This window comes from Argentina anserina, chromosome 6 (assembly GCF_933775445.1).
Source record: "Argentina anserina chromosome 6, drPotAnse1.1, whole genome shotgun sequence".
In the NCBI taxonomy this organism is placed as follows: Eukaryota; Viridiplantae; Streptophyta; class Magnoliopsida; order Rosales; family Rosaceae; genus Argentina; species Argentina anserina.
This window is the reverse complement of record NC_065877.1, coordinates 33,655,232-33,682,649: the sequence shown is the minus strand read 5'-3', so window position 1 is coordinate 33,682,649 and position 27,418 is coordinate 33,655,232. Positions and strand designations below refer to the sequence as shown.

The window sequence follows — 27,418 nt, the reverse complement described above, 5'->3', positions numbered from 1 at the left end:
GGTTTAAGGGTTTAAGCCGCCCTCTTCTTCTTCTTCTTCTTCTTCTTCTTCTTCTCTATGAATTCCATTGCCTCTGTCAACCCTTTGCTTCGAGGTAATTCAACCTTCACCAATCCATCTCCTTAAAAATCCAATCTTTATTTGATGCCCATCACCCAAACCCCTCCACCTTCATATCTCACCACCAAGCCCTTTGCTTTTCGAAGCCCTAGTATCTCCCCTCAAAACCCATCAATGATGTCAGCCACTCTCTTGAGAAGCCTCACCTCAAGAACCCAGAACCTCCCCCTTAAACCCCTTCTTGGGTTTTATCAAAGATCGAATTTTGATCAAAAATTGAAGCCCATTTTGGTCAGTTCCTGCTCCGCTTTGGTGGGTTCTTGCAGAAATGATCATATCCACAAGCCATGTTTTGGTTCGTTGAACCGAGTTGATTTTGGGGTCAGTGAGTTTTGCCCCAAAGGGTATGCTAGTGTAGCTGAGGCGGTTTCGGTTTCGTCCTCCACTGATGCATCATCTACTGATGTTGAGGAGGAGGTTTATGTTGTTGATGAGCTTCAGGTGATATTGAAGGAGATGAAGAAGGAGGATAGGAGGCAGGCACAGCATACTAGGCGGTGCTGGAAAGCTAGGGAGAGAGGAATGGAGGAAGGCAAGTACTTGATGCTTAAGAGGAGGCAGATAAAGATTGAGACTGAAGCGTGGGAGGCGGCGGCCAAGGAGTACAGGGAGCTTTTGATGGATATGTGTGAGCAGAAGCTGGCACCCAATTTGCCTTATATGAAGTCTTTGTTCCTTGGTTGGTTTGAGCCATTTTGTAATGCCATTACAAAGGAGCAGGACTTGTGCCTCGAAGGGAAGAATCACACGGCTTATGGTCCATATATGGTTAAGTTACCGGCGGATATGATGTCGGTTATTACAATGCATAAGTTGATGGGGTTGCTTATGACCGGCGAGCATGGTAGTTGCAGGCTTGTAGCTGCTGCTTGCGCCATTGGTGAAGCCATAGAGCAAGAGGTGTGTGAACTGTTACATAGTTAATGTTTCTGGTCAGTCTCGTTGTTATTAGTGTCATTTACTATTGATGTTTAACATTTCAGCTAATTTAGCCGTAATAAGTTAGTCGTGGTTATAGAATTTGGAGTAGTGTTGTAATGATCTTGATACGCCGATATTTGTTTTTGTGTTGCTCTCTAGCTTCAGTAAGTCAGTAACTAAAACAGTGCTCCTAAGTTTTGGTTCTCTTACCTTTACAGTGTCATTTCATTTATCTCGCCTAATATGAGCACTGATGTAAATCATGTAATGATACTTCAATGCATCAGGTTAGAATACACAACTTTTTGGAGAAGACGAAAAAGAAAAAGGTTGGTAAAGATCAGGAATCTGGAGAATCCGGAGAGTCTGATGCTGTAATCATGGAAAATGAGAAGCTAAATAAAAAGGTCACGAATTTGATGAAAAAACAAAAATTGCTAGCAGTGAGGCACATAGTCAGTGGACATGATGATTCGAAACCCTGGAGCCAGGAAATAAGGGCCAAGGTTTGTATGTGTTTTTTGTTTACTCCTGGAATGTCATCATTCTAGATTTTATTTGCATTAAGACGGTGTTTTTTTCCTTGTGTACTTCTCAGGTTGGCAGTCGTTTGATTGAATTGCTGACCCAAACAGCTTTTATACAACCTCCTGCTGATCAGTTAGGGGATGGTTCATTTGATATACAACCTGCATTTGTACACACGTTTAGGACTATGGGCAACGATGCAAAGTATTTATTTGCCTATCTAATTAATAAGTCTATATGATTATCTCCTCTCCCATATTAGTTTTAGTGATGCAGAATTTTCTCTCTGCAGGAAAGCTACTAGCAAAAGATATGGTATTATTGAATGTGATCCTCTTGTTCTCAAAGGCCTTGAGAGAAGTGTAAGTAACATCCGTACGTATTTTATTTTGGTATAAAAAAGGTGAAGTTGCTGTTATCACTTATATTATGTATTTAGGTTTAAAAGATGGCAAAAAATTAGTTTCGGATTAGTAAAAGTGATCTGTAGGTAATAATATAGTCTGTACAGCATTGTATATATGCTCCCTGGCAGGTGGTGCTAACTAAGCGCTTCTATGACATTTCACAATTTTATCTGCCAATAGAACACAGCACATCTGTACATAGTAGTCTTTGCAGGGAATTTTTCTTCTTCTTCTTCTTCTTCTTCTTCTTCATGATCTAATAACAGTTGCAACTATTTATACAGGCAAGGCACATTGTGATTCCTTATATGCCCATGTTGGTACCCCCGCTCGATTGGACAGGGTATGGTAGTTTCAGATTTGTGTTGCTTGACTTGTTGACTTTTTTTTTTTGTCTTTTACATGCTCATATTATAGGCTCTGTAATTAAAAACTCAATAATGGATAAGATGGTACTTTGGAATTGTTAATTTCTATGTAGTACCGACACCGATACCGCGACACCGACACGGCGCGACACGCCAAATCTAAAAAACCTAGATTCCGACACGGCAATTTATATATAATTTAATATATTTATTAATGCAAAAAATATATAACACATGAAATAATGCATAAAAGATTCAAGTTCATTCCATTGCATAACAATTCAAAAGAAATAAATCTAAGGAAAGAATAAAGGGAAAACGATGGGACTGAAATAAACTTGGGTTAATTCTGTTTTGTTTTTATGTTTTTTTAATCTAAAATTATGATGTGGCGTGTCGATCAAAGTACCGGAGAAGTGTCGGAAAAGTCAATATTATTGACACGCCACGTGGTGTGTCGGGGAGTGTCGGGAAGTGTCGGACACTCCGACAGTCCAACACTCCGGCCTTAGAAGTGTCGGTGCTACATAGGTTAATTTACTCCCTCCTCTTGTTAGGATCAGCAGATACAATTTTAAAGTTAAAAAAAAAGAAAAAAAGAAGAAGAGAAAACTACAAATCAAGGGCAGCTTTATCTTACCCAAATTTTCCAATAGCAGTTGTAGAGGCCTGTCAGGTTGTATTTTTCACTCACTAAACTAATCAATACCCTGTCCCTAGAGAATTTTCATTCACCTTCAGGTACAAAGTTTCTTTATCTTAAAAATGACAGATATTGAGCTGAAATCCTTTTCCTTTACTGATCCTAATCTTTCTGTTCCTTAACCTTAGAATAAAGTTGTACAATGTGGTAATGGGAATTTAAATTACTGTTTCATATAATATTTTGCTCCAATCAGAACCAACAATAAAAATGGCATCAGAGATTTTCTTTCCCATTGTTTGCTTGATAAATATATATGTTTTATTCTTCTTTTTGTGGCTAAGTACAGCTCGTTTTATCTCTATTTTGGGATTTTTTTTCTCACAGTTATGACAAAGGAGGGCACTTCTTCTTACCGTCATACATCATGCGCATTCATGGAGCTAAACAGCAGCGTATAGCACTTAAAAGGACCCCCAGGGAACAACTGGAACCAGTTTTTAAGGTTCGTATTATTTACAATCCTATAAAACCTTTATAAATCTAAACCATATGAAGAGTGTTGATTCCAGAATTTAAGAAAATATCATGTGCTCACTTGCCAGGCCCTGGACACGCTTGGGGATACCGCATGGAGGATTAATAAGAAGGTACTTCATGTTGTAGATAGAATATGGACATCTGGAGGTCGTCTTGCTGATTTGGTGGACCGAAGTGATGTGAGTTTGTGCATCAGTCATTATTTTTCCCTCTTTAGTTGTAGTCATCCTTTCAAAAAAAAAATGCTGTAGTCATAATGTTTTGAACTTTTTGCTGGCGCTGACACCATTTATTATGACTTAATATGTATTGATGTACTTTCTCAAGCTAGTATGGTTTACTGAAATTGATCTAAACTGTATATCTCAGGTTCCTTTACCAGTGAAACCAGATACTGAAGATGAAACATTGCTTAAGAAGTGGAAGTGGAGACTGAACTCTGTGAGGAAAGAGAACAAGGAGAGACATTCACAGCGTTGTGACATAGAACTTAAACTAACTGTAAGATCTATTATGCTTCCTCTAAAGTCACTAACGATATCACTCTTGAAATCAACTAATTAACCTGGCAAACAGGTAGCACGGAAAATGCAGGATGAAGAAAGATTTTACTTTCCACACAATCTTGACTTTCGGGGCCGTGCCTATCCTTTGCACCCATACTTAAACCATCTCGGTTCAGATCTTTGTCGGGGTATTTTAGAATTTGCACAGGGACGCCCTCTTGGAAAGTCAGGCTTACGTTGGCTGAAGATACAGATAGCAAATCTATATGCTGGTGGTGTGGACAAATTATCCCTTGAGGGTCGACTATCATTTACTGAGAATCATTTGGATGATATATATGATTCAGTGGACAGACCACTAGAAGGAAAGCGATGGTGGTTGAAGGCAGAAGATCCATTTCAGTGCCTGGCTGTGTGCATTGACCTCACTGAAGCTTTACGAAGCTCTTCTCCAGAGACATTTATCTCACATATTCCTGTACATCAGGTACTTACAAATCGATACAGGGAGATCTTGGTGTCATTGAATTCTGATAGATAATGTATTTTAGTCGCTAAGTTGACAAACTATTGCAAGAATGCAAGTAATTCAATAGTTAAACACTTAAACTTAGTGGTCATGACTTCTGTTAAAGGAGATCTAGGGTTCCACCCGTTCTAAGTTTTCTAAAGTTGTAATTAAAAAAAAAACTGGAAAAAGCAGAAAATGATACATGTGATCAGAGCCTATTGTAAAGAGAGCTATATAAGTCTTGCATACATTTTAAATTTCTTTTATGGATAGATCTTCTCTGTGCTGAACTGAAGTATACATGCATATACACTTCTATGACTGTTTTGGGTAGCCGGAATTCTTATGGGATTTGTTATTTATAAACATAAATCATATCTCCTTCCTCCAGATCTATATGGAAACAACAGTATTAATGATCTTAGGTGGTGTTGTTTCTTTTAGTTTATTGCTGCATATTCGACAACTCTTATGAATTATGATGGCCCTATAGGGCTTTTGTTAGGTGACTGCTCTGATTCACAAATGGGAAACTGTTGTTTTTATCACATCCATTGCTCTTTATAGTTATGAAATTTGTTTCTATGATGCAATCACTTGTAATATGTAACCTGGATCCTTACATATCTGTAATTTTATATGATGTTATCTAGGATGGCTCTTGCAATGGCTTACAACATTATGCCGCCCTTGGAAGGGACAAGGTAATTTCTTTTGATTGAGTTTTATTCTACAGTTGGTGATGCACCAATCACTTGGCACTTCTGTTTGTATAGAGTTTTGCTTTCCATTCATATAATTGGAAGTTATGTTTACAGAATCATACAAACCTTTAAATCTGAAGGGTGTTTTAAAAAAAAAATCTCGTTTTGCTAAATTCCCAAAGAAGTCCATTCCGTAATACCCATCAGTGTAGGATTGTCGTTTGGTCTGAAATGGCATTCCCCTGATATATTATATGTAGTGTTTTCCAAGTTAGTAATACTTGATAGTCAATATGTAGAGACTATGAAGGTCAATTGAGCAACTGACATCCTGCTCATGAAATGGATTACCACCTTTATCTTGGTTCAGTAGATTATATTTGTTTCCATTATTTGTCAATCTATCAGCATTCTGATGACAGTGCCATATCAATCAGAATGTGCCATTATCAACTTTCTAGGAATCTCTCTCTCTCTCTCTCTCTCTCTCTCTCATGAAATCTTTCATTCAGTTGGGAGCAGCCGCTGTCAATCTGGTTGCAGGAGAGAAACCTGCAGATGTTTACTCAGGAATAGCTGCTAGGTAAGTGGTTTTTGTTAAGGCAAATGTATCTGTCACATAATGCTTACTGGGCCTCTTCAAACAAATGAGTATTACTTGTCCCATGTTAGCTGTCATAATGTCATCCTAAGTAGTTTTAATAATGATCAATTATCATATTGCGGTGCAGGGTTTTGGATATCATGAAGACTGATGCACAGAAGGATCCTGAAGTTTATCCTGATGCATTGCAAGCAAGGATTTTAGTTAATCAGGTGGATTTAACAACCTTCAGTACCGTCAGTTCATATGTGACTAAAAAGAAAATACTTGAAAATTACTTTCTGTCTAATCAGCCATTACATGTGTTTTACTTGCGTTTATAAATTTTCAGGCTCTTATATCTACCTGCTATTGTATAACCTTAGTCTAACCAGCTGGCTGGATATTGTTTAGGTGGATAGGAAGTTGGTAAAGCAGACAGTAATGACATCAGTTTATGGTGTCACTTATATTGGTGCTCGGGATCAAATTAAAAGGAGGTTGAAGGAACGTGGTGCCATTTTAGATGATGATCAAGTCTTTGGTTGTGCTTGTTATGCTGCAAAGGTAACAAAAGTTTCTTCATAGTGCAATGACCCAACTTTTGTCAATGTATTCTGCAGGAATTCTCCTACATGCATTTATCTCAAATATCATCTCTAATAGAAAATTTGTGTACTATTGGCAGGTCACCTTAACTGCTTTGGGGGAGATGTTTGAAGCTGCTCGAAGTATCATGAGCTGGCTTGGAGATTGCGCAAAAGTAATTTGGACTATTGTCCTTTTCCTTTTCCCTTGCTCTTCTTGTTTTTTTTCCTAGAAAATGGATGTTTCTACTATGATATGTTGTTTACAATATGAATGGACAACCATAAGTTGATATGTGGACAGATAATTGCATCTGAAAATGAGACAGTACAATGGACAACTCCACTTGGACTTCCAGTTGTGCAACCTTACCGAAAAAAAGGAAGGCATCTTGTGAGTTTGCAAACTTAGCGGAGTCAACCAGGGTTATCATTACTCATGTTATTTAATTTGAAAGGTTATTTAAAGTTATTCAAGCTGTTGCGAAATCTGTTTCAGGTTAAAACTTCCCTTCAATATTTGACATTACAACGAGAAACAGATGAGGTACTTTGACTTAAAGCTTTGGTGATTTAGGCTTTGTCTTAAGGGTTTCTAGCTCGTGTTCATTCCCTCATCATCACAAATAAGTTGAAATACCTAGGATTATATTTTTTGTTGTGTATCACATATCAAATTTTATGAATGTATGGCTCTATTACCATAGGCTATACCATGTTTCTTTCCTTCTATACAATTTGATCTGGAAATGTGAACTTTCCCGGCTCTATGTTCAATGCTTCATCTGAGGACATTGTTGTAGATATCTTTTTGTTCTGTACTGGATTTTGAATTCTTAATAGTAGATTGCATGACAACTACTTTTTAGTATTTACTTACTGTAAAGTCTTTGGGTAAAACACTTACTCAATACTGCCTAGCTATACAATATGTTACAACTTTTTGCTGATCCTGTTGTTGATTACTAAAGACACCAATTTTTTATGCATTGCTATCATAAAAACCAAGATTTTATGTTCACATTGTCCTTGAAAACATGAAACTTGATTTGAGCTGGTCTTTTGTTGTTTCAAGGAAAATTTGCTGCTTGCCATACTGTATGCATGTAAAATTATACACACGAATATGGAAATAGTATGAAAGGAAACAGTTATGAAGATAGGCACTCTGAGATGTTTCTGGACACAAATTTCAAACTGATTTTTTTTTATCACAGATCATGGTTAGGAGGCAGAGGACAGCATTCCCACCAAATTTTGTTCATTCCCTCGATGGTTCTCATATGATGATGACTGCGGTTGCCTGTAAAAAGGCAGGCTTAAACTTTGCAGGTTTTCTTTTAATTGGCTGATTAATTGGCTGCCTCTCTCAAGTCTCAACAACAAACTTACCATAGTCATTGAATAACATTTGGTTGATTACAGGAGTTCATGACTCGTATTGGACACACGCTTGTGATGTGGATGTAATGAACATGATACTTAGGGAAAAGTTTGTCGAGCTATATGAGACTCCAATACTGGAGAGAGTATGTGATCTTGTAACACTAGACTGCATATACCAATGGTTCTGCAATTATGTGGTATCATATCTTCATTAATCTTATCATCAATTGTGCTTGATCTAACTCGCTCCTCTTTATGTGACCAGTTGTTGGAGAGCTTCGAGCGGTCCTTTCCCACATTAACATTTCCGCCCTTACCCGAGCGGGGTGACTTTGATATAAGGGACGTTTTAGAGTCACCTTATTTCTTTAACTAATAGGCGCAGAGTTATCTTCAATTTAGTTAACCTGATCCTTGATTAGCATTCTACTTCTGGTGTTCACTCGACATATGTGAAAAAGTTCAAAAGAAATTAAGCATGTCGAATGAGAAGTTTGGCATTGACTCCCTGCATGATGCACATAGTTTGCTTGAAGAATCGAGGGAGTCCAGATTCAGTATCACACCAGCGCCACTTCATTCTTCATGTACAGCCGCATTTGAATGGTTCCTGGATCCATGCATATGTTCAGTAGAAGTGAGCAAAGCTTGATACATCAGACAAGCAACTGTGAGGAATCTGCGAAACAAAGATTCTACCCACACGTTTATACTTCTCAACGATTTAGATTCTTGTGAAGTATCGAAAGCCTTGCGGCAGATTGAAGAATATACAGTGGACTGCTGGATTCAGGAGGTTGATTAACCTGAGCGGGCTTGCAGCTTCCCACTGCAACCATACCGCCCTAATGTTTATAATGTATCTTCTTCCCCTGTAAACTCCAGTGACAACAGATTCTTATCCGGTCCAACTGTACAAGTTTAGCATTGCAAAAGACCTTTGTTGAAAATATATGATATAAAATGAAGGTTTCTGGTGCTTATAAGGGATGCGGTTGCTACAACCTACCAGTGATGTTACAGTAACAAAGATTTAATTCCAAGCCATGCCCCCTCAACAATTTCTCATTTTTGGTGGATGAGAATTGCTTGCAATAGAAAATCCATCGTATTCCTCACAGGAGTAAAATTCCAAATGGAGTATCTCAACATGTATCATTTTCATAATGTAAGCCAACGAGTTGGAACTGATGAGATTATATCCACAATACTCTTGGTAGTCCACTTTTGAGTTTACAGTAATAAATCAGAGAGCGCCTGTGTTCATCTTTCTACACTATGTTGTACACTTCTGACCAAAAAGAAAAAAGAAACATGAAGAGAAATACTATCAGTGCCTAACAACAAGGTCATGTTGTGTTTACCAACAAGGTGTTATCAACTGTACCTCCATTATCAAAAGATAATCTAGACTAGCAATTTAAACCTGGGAGACAAACATAAAAATCATTTGATCTGATAGCCGCCTTGTGTTTCTTCCAACTTGATTGGATGCAGTAAATTTTGCACCAGTATTTAGTAGCCATAACGATCGTTCAAGGATGTTCGTCCATCTCCAGATTGTCCTGCATGAACCATGGCGATAACAACCAGTTATTAAACGAGATCTACCATCTGAAAGAAGAAATCAGGATATATGCAAAGTACCAAGTGATGGAATAAAATTAGCTTTACCTTCAGGAGGTACCCATGCTTCAGTAGAATCACTATCAAGAAATGAAGGTCTCTCGGGACCAAGTACTCTCTTTTTGGGCTTCTTACCCTTGCTCTGTTTTTTCTCTTGAGAAGTATCTTGGCTCTCAGAGGAATTGCCACCTTCTGATGCATAATAGCCTTTGTTGTGCTTTAACAATAATGCTACAGCATCCTCTGCCACGAGTCCAACTCCTGTGGAGGAAGATGTTGACTCTTGATGAGAATCATCTCTACCTTCAGATTCAGGAACTTGTTTTCGTTTCCTTATAATCAAACCGGGGGCAGCATTTTCAATCCCAGACTCCATGTTATCTTCATTGTTTAAAACCTTCTTCCTGTCTTTATAGTCCACAAATACTTCAGACTCCTCTAGATTCATAGGTGGTGCTGCTGCCGCTTGATGACTCTCCTCAACCTTGTCCACTCCAGCTCCTAGCCACTGGGGTTTTTGAACAGTATACACAACACTTTTTTCTTCAGTTGCATCATCAAGAACCTCACCAGACTCCAGCTTTATGCTAGGAGCAACAATCACATCTGTTCTTTCCCCTATCTTTATAGAGCCACCTGAACTTTCAGGCGGACAGGTTTTCTTTGGTTTAGGTGGATGTTGCTTCTTGATGGTAGCAGCAGAAGTTTCAGGGTTTTCGGGAAGCACTTTTGTTTCCCTTTTCTTGGCTGCTTCACCTGTTGGATCAGCAATCTTCAAAAGGAAGACTACCCTATCATATTCGGACTGGAGATCTGAGAGTTCCTTTTCCAATTGCTCAGTTTTATCCAGCACTAGAAAGAAAGAAATCATCACAGCAAGTGTTAGCATAGCACTAAAGCAATTATCAACTCAGATGTAGTACAGATCAAGGAAAACTAGAACAGATTTCCACACCTAGCTTAGATGAAACCCCAGACATGTATGCATCCAGTGCGTCTCCATCATCTGTAGCATCTGCAGTTTCTAATGCCAGCCTGTTTTCCTCATTTAAAAGCAGCTCTTTCTTGTTTTCCATTTCTTTTGTGATTGCATCTCTCTTATCAAGAAGAGTATCAGCGGTTTCAATTGATGGGTTTTCACTAGCCTTTTTGCTAGAAGGCTTCTTTGTCCGGTCATAAAATTCATCATCATCACTGTAAAACAAATCAATAACAGTTAATCATAATAGAAAGTTATTAATTTTTTTCTTTCTGAAACTATATATCAGTGACAGATGATGTATGGCATTTAGAAAGCTAAATTAACAGTTCAACCATGAAAATTAGCACTTTGATTACAGTTTCAGAGTCCAATTATTACTGTAATATGAATAGCTTCAATTGTAGAATTTATGTAGTCTAATCCTTGAGAAAGTGAATACCTGTGTGTCCAAAACTCAAAAGTGCAGTAAATTTACATAGGTAATTTTCATTAATTAAGTACCTGAAAAGTTCTTCTTCTTCTTCAATTGCTCCTTTCTTCTTACCATGAGATCGCTTCCCAACACGTGCACCTAAACTTTCTCGTATACTCTCATTCAAGGTCTCTTCCAAATTTTCAAGCTCTTCCAGAATCTGTTAGAAATTTAAAAATAACATGTTAACCTGAAGGGTTGCTACCATCCTGCCTTCACATATTAGGATTTACAATGCAAGATTTCCCATTTTAAACAAGCAGTACAAATTGCCGCAAATAGATCCTGGGGAATTTTTTTACCTGTTCTGTTCTTTGTTCATTCCGAGCAATCTGAGTTTGTTGCCCTTGCGTCAATCCCCCTTGAGAGATGTCTTTAGCACGAATAGCATCTATCTCCTTTTTCATATGAGCAATCTACAAGCAAAATAGTGAAAACATGAGAAAATTAATGATAAAAAAATTATAGAATTCATAAGAGCGTGTAAACAGATTTTTTATGAACAATGTAGGAAATGTTTCGTTCTTTGATTTCCATATTTGAAACAAAATAACTCTAACAGAAAAGAACTGGATGCAATCAGAAGACAAGGTGGAAGTAACCAAGTGAGGCTGAAAAACATTAACCACAATATCAATATGCTGAGAACTAGTAAAGGGAGAGAATTTCAGAAATACAAGAAAACTAAAGAATAATTATCAGGATACTGGCATGTTGTTAGGTTCGCACTTTCCTTTTGTCGAGGCTGATATGTCCACACTATAATGGATAGTGGCAACTAATTCATTAAAACCATTTCAGTTTCAAATAATCAGGATGTCCCTGTTTAAGCATTATATTGCAAGTGCACCAACTTTTGTATTCTTCCATTACACAAAAATATACTATTTCGTTCAAATTATGAAAGGTACATTACACTGATGTATTATTTTTTCTAAAAATAAATCTAGAAATGCGTATCCCATATATCAAGCAATGGTACAATACACTACACTAAACTAGGCTGGTGCATAAGTTCTAACTCCCAAAATCAATTTAGGATATGCACATTCTCAATTACCAAACGATATACGCAAGTTAACATAATATATATGATTAATACCTAAAGACTTTATCCAAAGATCCAACGTTCAAAAATAATACTAAAACTGTTAAAACCATTACCTTTTCCATTCTTTTAGTTATTTTATCACGGGTTTTAATCTGCTTTTCCGTAAGCTGTCCTTTGTATGTTTGCCAAGTTACTTCCTCACCATCATCCTGAAGTCCAAAGCGACATTTTAATAAACTTTTTCTTCAATTCATCAAAAGCCAAGATAAAAAAAGGTCGCACTCAAAAGAAAATAGCATGATATAAAAGGCATTTGAGTTTTATTTATCTATTGAGCACTGTTAATGTGAGACATACCTCGGCTTCTTCCATGATGGCATCCTCTCCCATACCCCAAGAGATGCCATCAGCAAGAGAAGCTTCGAGTCTTGCTCGTTGAAGTGATGCCTGCTGATCAAGAATATCTTCATGCATCTTGTACTCTCTTAACACTTTCAAGTCTTTTTCCTACATAGATATTAACCAAACAATAAGTGTCTCTATGGAACATCAATGGCATCATCAATAACCATTATTTTTAGCTGATTTCTTTATTGTCACTATCATTTCATCTTTTAATATTGAGAACTTTATGCATATGTACACACACACACACATGCGTTAAGATTTGCTTCAGAACTTCATGCAGATACTATTTTGTGACATTTTGGTAAGTGAAGATCCTGAATTGATCCCACTGATATTTGGTTTAAAACAATCATCATAGTGACAACACTTAGACAAGAAAGAGAATGGTTCTTAGAAAAATCATCTCACAGAATGCAAATATATCCCGTCCTTCAATATTTCAAGTGCTTGGGTTATTTTAATTGAATTTTAAAAAAACTATTCACCTCTCATCAATATTCTGCATAAAATTCAATATAAAATTGAATGGACAGGTGCTTACGAATACTTCCACATTTGAAACTCACAATGAACACAAACTTAAACAATTAATAGTTAAATCAAAATCTTACTGGTGGCATCAACTCAGAAGGTCCTTGGAAAATGTATAGACGAGATGAACTGCACAAGAAAATGGAACAATATTACAATCTTCTAATGTGATTTTGAATAGTAAGTCATCAAGAGATAAACTTGTTAAACGTCTATGACAATTATCTTCACTCTTCCTCAACTGCTTCTACTTTTGTTGCCACTATCGCATATACTCCTAATATTCTAGCTGTCCTATCCCATATACTATTAATATGAGTACTATATCCAATTACTAAATCCATCTATATGAGTACTATGATCAAAATGCATTATGGCTAAAATGGCCCCCTCAATCATAAGAGGTCACAGATATAATCAAGCCCTCTATAAGTTCCTCTACAGTTTGTACTGAAAATAGCAGTGCCTATATTTCACTGTATATTGTACTCCAGAGGACAGAACTCAGAATTTAAAACTCGTATAACACCTGGAAAAGATAGGATTACTGTAAATAAATGAATTTGATGGTACTCCAATTCATTGACGGTACCAATAAAGCCGAGACAATGAGAAAAAGAGGTACTTACTGCCCAAAACGAATGACATCACCAACATGCAAGTCTACATATACCTTTTTGCTGACCTGATACGCATCACAAATTGAGTTAGTTTAATAAAACTAGGGTATAAACATATATATTTTCAAGAATATATTGTACCAAGAGTAGTCACAACATTTTCCAGATGCCGCATATAAGTGAATGTGCTGGGTACTTACCCGAGAGAGAGAGAGAGAGAGAGAGAGAGAGAGAGAGAGAAATGTGAAGGAATCATGCAGATAAAAGAAGAAAGAAAAAAGTTCAGTAAACTCATGGAACTGGTCATCAGTCATCAAAAACACCGTAAATTAAAACTTCTAGAGACCGGAAACTTACTATGAGTCTATAACTTGAAGGTTCTCTACTGGTTCTGACTAACATAATAAAGTACTTAACAACTTCAAATAAACCATGACTGCGTTTTCAATATATTAACTAGTGAAGGACGCTCTTGGGATCTGACTCTGTATATAGGGACTTCTAGAAATACCGTAAAAGATAAAAAAAATTCACATAAATGCCAACTATTCCATTACACATTTGAAACCAGGTCAACCATTGCATTACAAAACGAATTAACAAGATTTTCATGACCTAAATTTCAAGTTCTAAGGTCTAGTCGCGAAACGAAATCAGCTCCGTGAAAAATTACCTGTTTCTTGTTAACAGATGTACCGTGAGTACTGCCAAGGTCATAAAGGTATGCATCTCCACTCGTGTTGAACTGCAGCACTGCCAAAAGACCGAACGATAAAACAAACAAGTCAGCAACAGTCGGCTTAGCACAAAATCCCACTACATTTCCCCAAACCTCCAAGGACATTTATTAAGTGTACACAATAACAAATGTTTATATGTTTATACCAACCACACAATACCATTACAAACATACAGAAAGCTCGGGATTGTAAAGAACATACCGGCATGAAATCGAGAGATAGTGGGGTGCTCCAGAACAAAATCACATAGGTCGACCCTGCCAAACATGTATGCTCCTTTTTCATACCTGAAATTTTTAACAGCAATTAAAAAAAATTTAACAAAAATTGAACGAGTAATGTAACGAAATGCACTACTTCAAATGAGCCATAGAGACAGACGAAGAAGCTTACACGTCGAATTGATCAACAATGGCGCCGTCTTTGAGGACCTCGAGCTGAAACGGGTGGCAGGGAGCTCCGCTCCACGGAGGGATCGAGTAAGGGACGGCGAGGCCTTGCGATTGCTGCTTCGATTTCTCCGGCGGCGCGGTTTCGGAGTCTTCCGCGGGGTTAGGGTTTTCGGGAGGAGGAGGAGGACTAGGGTTTTTGGGAGGTGGAGGGCCCATCGGGGGCTTCATTTCAGTTGAGGAATGGGGAGTGGTCTCCATCGGGACGTTTTCTAGGGCTTCGGAGTCGGTGGAGATTTCGGAGAGCTGAGGAGGCGGCGGCGGAGGACCCATCGCCGTCGTCATTGTATCGGAGAATGTTGCGGAGGTTTTTCGGGTTCGTTTTGGTTAGAGAGAGAGAGAGAGTGGCAGATGGAGATTTGGGTTCTAGCCTCTAGGTGCGAAATAGACGCGGAGCTTTATTTATAGGTGCCCACGGCCAAATCTATTGGGCCGGGTCTCCGGGTTCAACCCGGTTCTTAGAAAATTACGAAAGTAGGTGTGTTTAATGTCCTTGTTTACGAAAGTAGAGTCTTAAACAAGGTTTAGAGTTTTGGTTGAAAATTACGAAAACAGGTGCGTTGTGCAGAGACATGATACGTCGTCGTTTTGAGGGCTCTTATTTATGCTTCCCATTTTTCTTTGTTCATACAGATTGAGAAAAGGTATGTTCTTCCTTTTGCTTCATCTTCTTCATCTCAAGAAATTGGGTGATGCTGTCAATGGTTAGTTCTATCATTAAAACACTTTCCAAGGCTGAGCAAGTAAAAATTCCCTAGCTTTTGTGTTTATCTCTCATCTCTGTGTTCTGGGTTCATTAATGAAACCTTCACTTATGATAATCTCAACTAGTTCTGGGTTTCGGTGTCGGCATTCTAATCATCAGTCTTTATACGATGTGAGCAGGGCATGTACAAGTATGCATAATAATCTTAGCTTGGTTTCCATGTGGGTACCCAATACAATTAGAATGAAAGCAAAGCCAAATTTAGTGCTTAGTGCCCAACCTGGGTTGGTTTGTGAGACACAAGAAGATAAACAATGTTATGAAGCTTCTTTGGTTGAGCCAATATTGCCTCCATGGGGAGATTTAACCATTGGCAATGACAAGGACCCGGCCCACCCGGATATCGAACCGGAGGCTGCTATGGGGCCGGAGGTGATGAGTAGGAAGGCTCTGTTGAAAGTAGATAGGGTGAGTTTTTTAGAGGAGGCGGATGAGGAGACATTGTCCAAGAGGATGTTGGTGCTTAGTAGAACTAATAGATTTCGGAGTGCGTTGGAGCTGTTTACTTCCATGGACTTATCAGGTCTTGTTCCTAGTTTACATGCTTGTAATTCACTGTTGTCTTGTCTGTTGAGAAACGGGTTTCTTGACAATGGACTGAGAGTGTTTGAGTTTATGAAGAGGAGGAAGTTAGCGACGGGGTGATACTCAAAGCAGTTTCGGATATCGGTTTGCGGGAGTTTATGACGCTGCTGTTGAAATGTTTAGGGAAATGGAAGGGGAGAGTGGAGTGAGGGAGGGTTTTGATACTATTGTCTATAACACAGTGATATCGGTTTGCGGTAAAGTGAATAATTGGCGTGAAACTGAGAGATTGTGGAGAGAGATCAAGGAGAATGGCCTTTCTGGAACCCAGGTTACGTATTGCCTCTTAGTTAGCATTTTTGTTCGGTGTGGTGAGCACGAGCTAGCTCTTGATGCTTACAATGAGATGATTGAAAATAAGTTTGAACCAGGAGATGATACAATGCAAGCTATGATTGGTGCTTGCTCGAAGGATGGAAAGTGGGATTTGGCACTAAACATATTTCAGAGTATGTTGGACATTGGATTCAAGCCAAATACAATTGCATTCAATGCATTGATAAATTCGCAAGGAGAGGCTGCAGAGGTTGAACTAGCTTTTAAATTATATAACATCATGAAATCTATTGGTCATTCGCCCGATCCGTACACATGGAAGGCGTTACTCGGCGCACTCTACAGGGGAAATTGACATGATGATGCTATTAAGCTGTTTGAGAACATCAACAGAAGACAGATGTCTCGATTGAATTCACACTTGTACAATATGGCTTTAATGTCTTGCTCAAAGCTTGGGCTATGGGATAAGTCTGCAGATTTTGTGGCAATTAGAAGCTTCTGAGTTGTCAGTTTCGACAGCGTCGTATAACCTTGTAATCAGTGCTTGTGAGATGGCAAGGAAGCCTGAAGTGGCATTGCAAGTGTATGAGCACATGGTTCACCAGAAGTGCCCCCCAGACACATTTACTCATCATTTGGGGTTCTTTCTGGGAGGAAGTGGAGGAAATCCTGAATGTAAGTTCTTTCTCTCGAGAGTTTTCTCAGTTCTGTCGCTTTTCTGTTTCATTTTATCTCATCATACCACTTCTTTTGGAATCAGAATTTATGTATGGAACAAAGAACTATCATATTTAGTTGTCACAAAACCTCTTTTTTAGTAATGCATACTTCTATCTACATGTTTTTTGTTTATTGAATGTTGAACATTGATTATTGAGTTTGCTGTTGGTTTGCATTTATATTGACACTGATGATCATTTGTTTTGCAGCACGCTGCACCTGATGCATCTCTTTATAATGCTACCAGTCAAGGAATGAGCTTTCAAGGCAAGACCGAGTTAGCCAAAAAGCTTTACACGAATATGCGAAAGATTGGCCTGCAACCAGATGGGAAAACATGCGCTGTTATGCTGCAAAACTTGCGAAGAGAAGCAGCCTTCCCGTTACAGAACAAGCAGGAGCAAGCATTCCCCTAAACGCCGCTACTAACCTCACAGATACAAACCCGGCAAAATTAGATAGTGTTGTTCATCTGTAGGAAGACTTGAACCACACTGGTTGTACACTTGTAATTTATAGCAGAAACACTCCCTGGTTCATTTGACCACTATACATACAGTAGCACTCGAGTTCAGAATGTCAACCATTGATGCATTGAATCTGATACAGCTCGAAAAGCTCAAGCATCGTTCAAGTTTGATCGAACAACACTATATTTGATTGAAGATGAACATAGTACTCGGAAACAGAACATAAGTTTCAAAGACACTGAACAACAACTGTGAATAATTGGAACTAGGAAGAAGACGGACTGTGGTAAACAGATTGAACTTTGGACTCTAACATGGCCACATATCGATCGAGCACTGAAACCGTAGCTTCGAACTCGGTGACCTGCTGGTCGATGACATCAATCTGCTTGACATACTCGTCGAAGCTGCCGCTTTTGGACTTGAGCTGCTCCACGAAGACGCTGAGACCGGCGGCCACGTCGCCGTAGCCTTTGTATTCCTCGGCCACTCTCAGATTCATCTTCTCTAACAGCTCCACCTGGTTGGTTGTTCCCTGATGAGAGAAGGGTCATCATTCTCGTATCCTCGGATTGAATCGTAGAGTTTCAAATCGAGATTAGAGAGAGAGAGAGAGAAGGGAACCTGGAGCTCGGATTGGATCATGGTGGAGACGCTGGCGAAGAGGTCGTTGAGAGACTCGGCGAGCTCGTCTTTCGCAGCCATTGCAGTTTTGGGTTCGGGTCCGACCCGAAAGCTGATTATTATTATAGTATCCTATTATGTTTCCTGATAAATATTATTTCGTGGTAGACTATTTCGTACCGGATGATCATGTTAGAACGTTTTTATTATTAGTTATTAAGATTATATTAGTATTGCGCAAGCTCCATAACTCTCGGTATATTACAAATTTGGGGCGACTTAAACTGGAGAAATTTTTTAGTGCTAACGTAGCACTACGTGACAATGTCTAGCGGTCTACTATTCCAATTATAATTTGATATGTAAGATTTAATCAGAAAAATTATATTTCAGCTATTTTGTCAAAGACTATATAAGGTTTTTTTTTAAATCCTAAACTCTAAACTCTAAACCCGAAATCATAGTTTAAAATCATCAATACTCATAAATGTCATTTCACAAATAATAAAAATATGTTAAATTATAATTTTAGTATAATAAATCTACATGTCGAAATATAATAGGTAAAGAGTACTACTAAGTATTGTCACGTGTCGAAATATAATAAGTAAATAGTACTACTAGTCATTGCCACGTGTACTACGATAACATATAAAAAATTATCCTTAAACTGAATATATCATGTGCTATGTTATGGATCAAGGTTCTCTGCTTGGATCTTTTGTGCTTGAATTTGCTTGGATTTATATTTGGATTGAGTAAAGAGTAGGCAAGTAACTTATAACTATTGTCGTCTTTGCTCAATAGCTCGAAATACAAAATCATATTGATATCTTCATACGAGGCACATAAGAATGGTTAATTTACTTCAGGAAGAAATGGTTCCATATGGCAATGTAAGAGCTTCTTTTGCTGCGTTTGTACATGATGAATCAACTCATCGCTCTTTCTTCTTTTATGACAACAAAGAGCTCAGATTGCTATATATAGCCATCAGGTTCGCAAATACTGCAAGAATGATCATGGAAACTGACACAATCTTGTCCTTGGTAGTTGCTATACAATGAGGGTCCCTGAAACACCAAATTAGAAGAAGATGTCATGCTATTAAGGAAACAAAGCTTAGAGAGATCGATTCTAACAGAGATCAAGCGAAAGGGGATCTCACTTGAGAGTAATGGAAGCTGGAAACACAAATGCAAGTAAACCTCCAAGGGTTGCTCCAGAGAACTCGAAAGCCACCCAAATGTTGGGTATGAATATAGCACCCACAAGGGAAACAAACACAAGCACTATACTTTCCGACACAAATCTCTTCTTGTCTAAATTCAGAGGTCTTGCAGTGGGGAACAGGAGGCCATCCAAGTTGAGCCGCAGAGGTAAGAATATGATGGGGAAAACTAGTATGACATGCGCGGCGTAGCTGATGCGAATAATGTCATTGAACAACCAGCTATAGGGAATGCCAAGATCGGTGTCAAAGTTAGACAGTAAGTCGGAGATAGTTGATTCACCGAAAAGGAGGAACCCGAAAAGTCCTGTCATGACATAGACCACTGCACAAAGAGAAAGTGAACTGTGTACCACAGCTTGCATTTGGGAAGAATCTTCAAGCTCATTCTGTATTGCGTGTACTGAAAATAAACAACTCATCAATTTATATCCTTGGAATGAAAATAATCGTAACATGTAATGCAATCTGATTGAGTAATGCCATGAATGCTTTGCTAGATAACTCCTAAAAACCATTAACCAAGTAAAGAAGCAGAACAGATTATATAGCATTTAAGGACTTCAATGGAAAGAGAAGAGGGACATGCTTGAGTACCATTGTAGTGGCAAACGTATGCAAAAACAATCACAGGAACAGCGGTGAAGATCTTGAAGAATGACACCGAATCTGTTACATTTGGAAACATTTTTGGCCTCTCTATGCTTCCATCCACTAATTTGTAAACTGTGACACCAACCACAACAAAAAGAAACACAAGAGCCAATCCAACTGATATAAGAGAGACATATTTCGCCGAATCTGCAACCAAATATGAAAGCAATTATAAGAAGCTAGCTCCACATTATGCAGTAAAAACGGTCATTACTAACTAGCTTGTATGTAGTATTGAAACATCACTGGAACAATTACCAACCGATGCGCTCAACGAACATCAATGGCAAGAATATGATGATAGTTACAGCAACAAGAACGAAGGCGCGGCCAGTCCACCAATGCTCTCCAAACCACCCTTCCAAAATGCCGGTGTGGTGAACTCCATGCAAGCTGGTTGATCCAGAAAGCACATCCTCTAGATGAGAAAAACATCATTTGAGCATTAATATACAAACAATACCAGGCCTTCATTTGAAATACACACAAATTAACAAATTAAGACCAAAAGCATTAGGAAGTAGGGCATACCGATTATGATCATATACACAATGAGAGTACCAATGCTGTAGATAACAATGGTGATCTGAAGTACAGTCTTCCCAATCCATCCATATGCATGAGCCATGACATCGCCATAGGAAACTGCAGACCCTTCCTTGCTGAACCTCAACAACAACTCAACTGATGCCTCAATTATGAATGATACTAGGATGATCAACACGATCCCCGGAATGAGTCCCAACAGTTTGAGGGTTGCAGGCAGGCTCATGATTCCTGACCCGACAATGGTGCATGTCAGATTGAACACAGAACCATAATAAGATGCACCAGAGTAGTTCTCAGTCCTGACGACATCTTCACCTTCAGGTTGAGTCTTTCGTAACAAGGGGGCTCTCTCATCGGAGTCGTTCTGTTTGCTTTCAGAAGCCATATCTTAACGAAACAAGGATTTCACTTCAAAATTAAGGGTTTGCTGTACACGGTTTCGAACTTCAACATACATGGATAATGTAACGAGTAATTTGCAGATACAAATGCGCGTTAGAAATGCAAAGGCGAAGCAGAAAGGGTAGAATCGAAGTACGTAATCAAAATATAATATGAGTTAGATCGATCCGTACTGTTCTAGATGAAATCATACGTTTCTTTTGTGTTTGTTTGATTGACCATATGTATCAACGAATCGCCGAAACTTCAGTTGATGTAAACACGCAAAAACAAAACAAAATTTGATATAATAACCAAGCACAGCCAAAACTTTGACGAATTAGATTCAAATACAAACAAGTATTAGACATAGTTTGAGAAGGGGTGACGACTAGCTAGCATTTTGATCTCGAACAAAATTTCATTTCATGATTAGTTGGCAGAAAGTTAGCAGAAGAAGAATTTGGCCTCATCTACCCCAAAAAATTGCCTGTGCAAAACTTCGAATGATATTGATCAGTTTAATTGTAGTTAAACAGTAGATTTCTTCATCGGCTTCGTATGCCTTGCATATCAAACAATCTCAAAACAATTTAGGGTGGCCGCCACTGTCTGATCTTCTAAAACTCAAGATCATACATCCATTTAAAGTTCAAAGTCTTTCTTAGTGCTCACACAAACACTTGCAAGAATATGAAAAAGGAAGAATATCATATAAAGCTATATCCATTCAGATTACGTTAACATGGTCTAGTAAAGTGACTGATTCTTCTATCCAAAAACAAAACTGATTCTTTATATTCCTGTCCCTTGAAATTTCTTTAACTTCGAGTTCCTATTCTCTAAATTCAGAAGGAAAAAAAAGAAAAAAAAAACTTCCGTCGACCTCTGGAGATGAAGGATCCCTCTGAAGATCAGGACCGTCGGCTGTGCCATCTATCTCATGAAATTCTATCTTACAATACAAGTGTAGTAATGTTGAAGGGAATCTAGGCACAACGATTATCTCTACCTTTCGTTCTCGCTATTCACTTTTCCATTTCAAATCTCAAGATCTGCAGAGCTCTATAACACTGGTTTGTTGACGGAAAAGCTACTGCAGAGCTCAATCATAACAAAAAAAATCACCTGCAGGAGCATCAAATTGGGTCTTGTTGAGTAAAGAAACAAGCTGCAGCTGAAATCAGTACAATGAGCATCGCCACAAGTACATGCTTAAAATTTAGAACTCCTGCATCAACTCTCCTCACAGTATCAGCCCGTCCCACTTCAGTATCTATAGAAGCATTTTTCTGAGTCCTATCCAGCTGAGAAATACGAACAAGGAGGCAAATTTTAGTGACTATTGTAGTTGCTGAGCTACGCCACTGATCTAACAAGTACACAGCACATGCAGAAAATGCAGAAACAATGACATTAGATGCTATGACATAGAAACAACATTTCTGAAGCATGCAGTATTATAGTGCATCAGACCATTCAGACCAAACAAGAGGTACAATGGTACATATCATCAAGAGAACCTAAACCTTAGTGTCATTCACCAAAAGGAAACTTATATATAAGATAATGAAGCTAACAATCAAAGAGGAAAACATGGCTAACATTACAAGAAGCCAAGCTTGTGACAGCGTACCTTAGAACTGACAGCAGACAACTTATCAGCTTCCTCCCAACTATCTTTTGAACCAGCAGCAAAATCGTGCTTTGAGAGCATGAAGTTTTCATCATTTCCTCTTCCATCATTTTGCATTACCACAGATGGACTATTGTTTATTTGCAACTTTAGAGTCTTGTTCTCCATTGATAAAGAAGACATCTGCACATCCGAGCACCAGAAGATAAATATGAGTTGAGAAAGACACATCATAATAAAGCAGGCTGACTGACCCTCACGTATGCTACAACAGAAAATCATCATCCTTTTTTTTTAGCTAAATTTATCAATTTTAAATCAAACTGACATCGGTTATGCAATGACCAAAAAGTAAAGTAAGCATTTCAACTAGAAAAAAAAATCCGGTTATTGGTTTTCAGATTATCATTGTAGATTTTCTAGCATGGGCTAACTCAAACTAATTACAACTGACCTACCCGGCAAACCTCCACCCCACTGCCTGTCACCTTTAGTCTCCAAGCAGGTTATACTTTCATATGAATATGAATACAAACACATGCTATGAAAACATATATGCACATGACTATGGATGCACATGCACATATCATGATTTGTTATTCAATCCTCTAGCTATAAGAAGGCCCGTGGTTTAATGTAACCAGATGACACCTGGATGTAACATTTCCTTCCAATTAAGCATAATAAAGTTGAGATTTGCATTTCTGACCTAAACATTACTACTAAAAGAAAAAAATAATACGCTGCTCATTCGTGTGATAGGCAGCAAAAAAGGATACGTTTCCCAATTAATAGTCAAATTTTAACCCTAACTGAATTTTTATAAGATATAACTCATATAAGATATAGTAAAGACCTGTTTATGAAGGCGTTCTCTTTCAAAAGCAAGTTGCACAATCAAGTTTGTAATAACTTTTGTCCGGACTCCAATATCAGTTGCAGTAGCTATTTTTGCTTCCTGAGCTTGATGCAAAGTTGCCTCCATGCATTTCAATCTACCCGTCAGAAAGCTTACTTCCTCATTTAATGCTGCATTGGTTTCAGATATTATTATACACTTGTCCTCTACACTATCGGCCCGACATTCGGCTTTTAAAACATTCTGCTTTAGATCCTTTATCACATTTTCCATATCCCTAATAGTTGAATTCAACATGTTTTGTTTTTCCTGGCTAGCTTCAGCAGTTGCCACTGCATGCTGCAACCGAATGTCAGGTTCTGTTAATTGCGTCTTAAGAAGTGCAAACTCTTCATTAAGTTCAGTGTTAGTCTCTGTCAACAATTTGCACTGGGCTTCTGCTTTCTGAGCCCTACCTTCAGCTTTTGATTGTTTCTCTTTCAAATCTGTAATAACATTTCCCATTTCACTGATTTCATCTTCAAGCGAACTCACTTTTTCGCTCAGAGTAAAGGCATCAGAATTAGCAATAATTAACTTATCTTCAGCTTCCTTCAAGCTGTCTTTCAAGCTCTCCGTCTGTGCGTGAAAGAAGTCATTAACTCTTGCATTGCTACTTTCAAGCTTCTGCAAGGAGTTTTCCTTGGCTTTAAGGAGCTCATCCACCTTCAATTGTAGCTCACTTTCTCGATGAACTGAACCATTTAATTTAAGCTGGAGAGCCTGGAGTCTACCTAGCAGTTCCTTTGATATAGCCGTCATGACCGCAGATGCATTATCTGCCTCTAACCACCTCTCCCAAACATCTGCTGCTTCATTCTCCATGCAATTTGCCTCTCTTTCTGAAGAGAGCAACCTCAGATTTAGATCCTCTTCAATGTGTTTTGATTCTGTCAATTTTCTTTCAAGGTTCATTTCTATAGCCAAAGATTTCTCTAACATCTGCAAAATATGTCTCTGCTGTTCAGCAGTTTGCACATTTTTGCTTGAAATTATATCATCTTCAAAATGGCGCACTCCTTTGTCGCTATTCCCTGTCAATATGCAAGCATTAGAATGAACTAAAATCAGTAGTTAAAGTCGCTACTCTATCAACATATGTAGTCAAGGTGATTAGAGAAACCTGCCTGGCCTACTACCACTATAATATTCCTGGCAACCCCATAATATGCATGCATTAGAACAAATGAATGTAACCTTAGTGATCCCTAATACACCAGAGGTGGTTATAACACCTGCATTAGCCTACATTATAAACCCCCGCCAACCCCGACCACCATATACACAATAAGAATGAGAAGCTACTAATATTGAAATACTACCACCGGAAACATTCAGAATGAGACTGGTAGCTTACAATTCTCTTCTCCATCAGAGCATGGAAAGGTGCTCTTGAACTTCAGAGATTGCATCCTGATTTCAGAGACATGTTCTTGCAACTGCTTTAAGTGCTGCTCAGAATCCTGCAGCTCTTTTTCCATTACAGCAAATGTGTCCCCCAAGTATGCGTACGGAGATAGTAGGTCCTGGGAAGCCGTGATCTCCATTTGAAGCATAGCCAAGAGCTTATCCAATTCAGTCACCTCAGAGTCTAAAATTCCACATAAGAAAGTGAACTCTAGTGCCTTCTCAGCAGAATCAACTGGCGTCTCCTCTTCCTTAGATATAAAAGCGTCAAAGTCACTCTCCTTGCTAGCCACATGCATTGTAAAACCACTCAAATTAAGCAACTTTTCAGAAATACATTCTAGATCCCTTTCAACCCCAACTATAACCTCGCGCACATCATCTAATTCCCCCTTAACCACACCAGACGAGAACTTTTCAACACCCTCCACCCTGTCCAACTCCACCACCGAGACATCAACATTAACATCATTGCCAGAAACACTTGCTTCCTGACCACCCTCATAATCCATTTTAACCGCGCAAAAACTCAAATCGTTCCGAGACCTGAACATCAACATATTAAAAAAAAAAAAAGACAAGCATAACTTTATCCATCTCAACATTCACAATTTAATGAAACACACTAAACATAATCTCAGTTCTAGTTTATGATTATCTACAAAACGAAACAAAGCCTTATTCCTACAGTAATAGAAAGCCAGAACATGCCATGTTCAATTCGGTTTACGAAAGTAAAACAGAAACATGAGCCCTAAAGCAATTATTGTATGAACAACAGTGTGATAAAGCTCTCATTAAGATAATCCAAAACATAAAGCTTCTATGTTGTTTGTGACAGATGTAAACAGAGCTATAAAGTATGAAACTTTGATTCATAATCATATCAGAGTGATTGTTCTGGGATCATAAACGAAGCAACTAGGAAGTGGGCAAGGATCTCATACAATTTTCAGGTGAAATCAACATGAAAGATGCAACCTTTACAGTGATAGAACCGAATATGAGAAATGACATTACGAAAGAGAAAGAAGGAAGAAGAAGACGAAACCTGATTCGGTTGGGTTTGTTGTGTCAAGTGTTTGGATGAAAAAGACGGGACCTTGGAAACACGAAACCGTCTCCAGCTGAGTTCTCCAACTATGAACAAACAGAAGGTTCTCGGTTCTATACATCAGAAATTTGATGGGGCTTTCACCCAACCCGATAAAGCCCAATTAATATTTTACTTTAAAGGAAAAGCTTTATTTTTTTAGACTTCTTATAAAAAAAGTTCATTTGAACACCCTAATTTATAAAAAAAACTCAAGCAAGTTTTTAAAATTATAAAAAAGTCAGACGATAAAAAAGCTTAAAATGTTGCACATATATTTCTCACAAATTACAATTTGTGCCTCTTAATTTGACCGGATCATATCACTATTCGATATGGGCCTTCATTGTAGTTTTCTCGTCGACGACTCGACGCTTCAAGGATTCACCAGCACGCCTCACCGAGGCGGTTGTCGGAGGAGAAGGCAAGGTTGGAGATGTAGTGGTTGTGGCCCTATTTTATAATTTGCCCATTTTTTAAAATACTATAAATTTGGAGTTAAATCTGCGGGAGGCTGTTTTTTATTACTTACATTTTTCGTTTGGAGAAAAGAAGATCAAAGAGGTCGAAGTAGTTTACCATCTACTGTACAAGAAGCCATTTTAGTAATGTGTGGAGCTAATCTTTTCATTGTATTTAGCTATTAAAGCACTAACACAGTAATATATAGTTGTATACTATCAGTATTTGATGAACATCTAAGCTAATGTTATCAATATATATAAATAATATGTTTATTTATTTATTTATTTAAGGACTAGTGCGGCAGTCCTAAATTTTCATTAATGAAACTGTCGAATACAAAACGGGGATGTGAAACGTAAACTCCTGATTACAATGACCTGACATAATATCAAATATATTTACAAACAAGTACCGAACAAAATACTAACTAGTAAATAATAATACACTAATGACGACTCTATTTGCTTTCAAACAACAGTAACATGATGGAGAGATCACTAGATTCGTAATCCAATCAACAAGGAAGCAACAATTACATATTATAATGTCTAATAAAACAGCTCTCTAACTATGCTACCGTTGGAAAATAAATCCAATAACACTTAGTCTCGCCTTGCCACTAGGTGGCAACGACAATTTAACGAAGCAAGGAACTCACCTCATACCTAGAGTAGACAAGACACATTGAGTGCACACATAGACACAAAGCCCTACTCGCCCTAAATGTGGGCTTATTACATGCAAAAACACAGTTATTAAACAAAAATAAAAAACAAACATAAATAACCAACTTACTAGGGTTGGCCTAATAGGTGAACCGAAGCCCAAATCTTATTTGGAGAGAGAGAGTGAGAAAGAGCCATCAACCAGCCTTGAACTAGCCTCCCGACAACTGCCGTGGGAAGATCACCCCTTCAGTCACCATCAAAGTCACACCACCTCTGTCGCTCCAGCAACAAGCATCGCCCCCAACAAAT

The 27,418-nt window shown here is 38.2% G+C and overlaps 6 protein-coding genes across 6 annotated transcripts; 2 read left to right on the top strand and 4 right to left on the bottom strand.

Moving 5' to 3' along the window:
* The first annotated feature begins 34 nt into the window (after positions 1-34).
* LOC126797436 (DNA-directed RNA polymerase 2, chloroplastic/mitochondrial) lies at positions 35-8,713 on the top strand. Its single transcript, XM_050524067.1, has 19 exons — positions 35-1,020; positions 1,329-1,547; positions 1,640-1,773; positions 1,862-1,931; positions 2,261-2,319; positions 3,375-3,492; positions 3,593-3,706; positions 3,897-4,028; positions 4,104-4,520; positions 5,198-5,248; positions 5,761-5,831; positions 5,980-6,064; positions 6,246-6,398; positions 6,520-6,594; positions 6,723-6,812; positions 6,918-6,965; positions 7,636-7,750; positions 7,844-7,947; positions 8,070-8,713. The coding sequence occupies exons 1-19, from the start codon at positions 145-147 to the stop codon at positions 8,178-8,180; spliced, it is 3,042 nt and encodes a 1,013-aa protein (XP_050380024.1). The 5' UTR covers positions 35-144; the 3' UTR covers positions 8,181-8,713.
* Positions 8,714-8,991: 278 nt separating this feature from the next.
* LOC126797437 (uncharacterized) lies at positions 8,992-15,020 on the bottom strand. Its single transcript, XM_050524068.1, has 12 exons — positions 14,628-15,020; positions 14,436-14,521; positions 14,168-14,247; positions 13,504-13,559; positions 12,955-13,003; positions 12,293-12,442; positions 12,049-12,144; positions 11,187-11,300; positions 10,914-11,044; positions 10,386-10,624; positions 9,479-10,282; positions 8,992-9,369 (listed from the first exon to the last, which is right to left on the bottom strand). The coding sequence occupies exons 1-12, from the start codon at positions 14,966-14,968 to the stop codon at positions 9,320-9,322; spliced, it is 2,196 nt and encodes a 731-aa protein (XP_050380025.1). The 5' UTR covers positions 14,969-15,020; the 3' UTR covers positions 8,992-9,319.
* A 14-nt stretch (positions 15,021-15,034) lies between these two features.
* Positions 15,035-17,462, top strand: LOC126797363 (pentatricopeptide repeat-containing protein At3g29290). Its single transcript, XM_050524004.1, is given in 9 exon segments — positions 15,035-15,046; positions 15,317-15,327; positions 15,428-16,089; positions 16,092-16,120; positions 16,123-16,781; positions 16,783-16,944; positions 16,946-16,988; positions 17,243-17,400; positions 17,402-17,462. Coding segments are annotated over 9 exon segments (1,797 nt in total).
* Positions 17,463-17,603: 141 nt separating this feature from the next.
* LOC126799487 (biogenesis of lysosome-related organelles complex 1 subunit 2) lies at positions 17,604-18,263 on the bottom strand. The gene is made up of 2 exons (XM_050526695.1): positions 18,128-18,263; positions 17,604-18,038 (listed from the first exon to the last, which is right to left on the bottom strand). The coding sequence occupies exons 1-2, from the start codon at positions 18,206-18,208 to the stop codon at positions 17,769-17,771; spliced, it is 351 nt and encodes a 116-aa protein (XP_050382652.1). The 5' UTR covers positions 18,209-18,263; the 3' UTR covers positions 17,604-17,768.
* An 819-nt stretch (positions 18,264-19,082) lies between these two features.
* LOC126799988 (amino acid transporter AVT6B-like) lies at positions 19,083-20,946 on the bottom strand. The gene is made up of 5 exons (XM_050527252.1): positions 20,544-20,946; positions 20,275-20,430; positions 19,956-20,159; positions 19,296-19,761; positions 19,083-19,200 (listed from the first exon to the last, which is right to left on the bottom strand). Exons 1-5 carry the CDS (start codon positions 20,944-20,946, stop codon positions 19,083-19,085), a joined length of 1,347 nt encoding a protein of 448 aa, XP_050383209.1.
* A 714-nt stretch (positions 20,947-21,660) lies between these two features.
* Positions 21,661-26,046, bottom strand: LOC126798649 (WPP domain-interacting tail-anchored protein 1). The gene is made up of 5 exons (XM_050525659.1): positions 25,935-26,046; positions 24,834-25,429; positions 23,435-24,510; positions 22,579-22,761; positions 21,661-22,249 (listed from the first exon to the last, which is right to left on the bottom strand). The coding sequence occupies exons 2-5, from the start codon at positions 25,393-25,395 to the stop codon at positions 22,082-22,084; spliced, it is 1,989 nt and encodes a 662-aa protein (XP_050381616.1). The 5' UTR covers positions 25,396-25,429; positions 25,935-26,046; the 3' UTR covers positions 21,661-22,081.
* Positions 26,047-27,418: the final 1,372 nt, after the last annotated feature.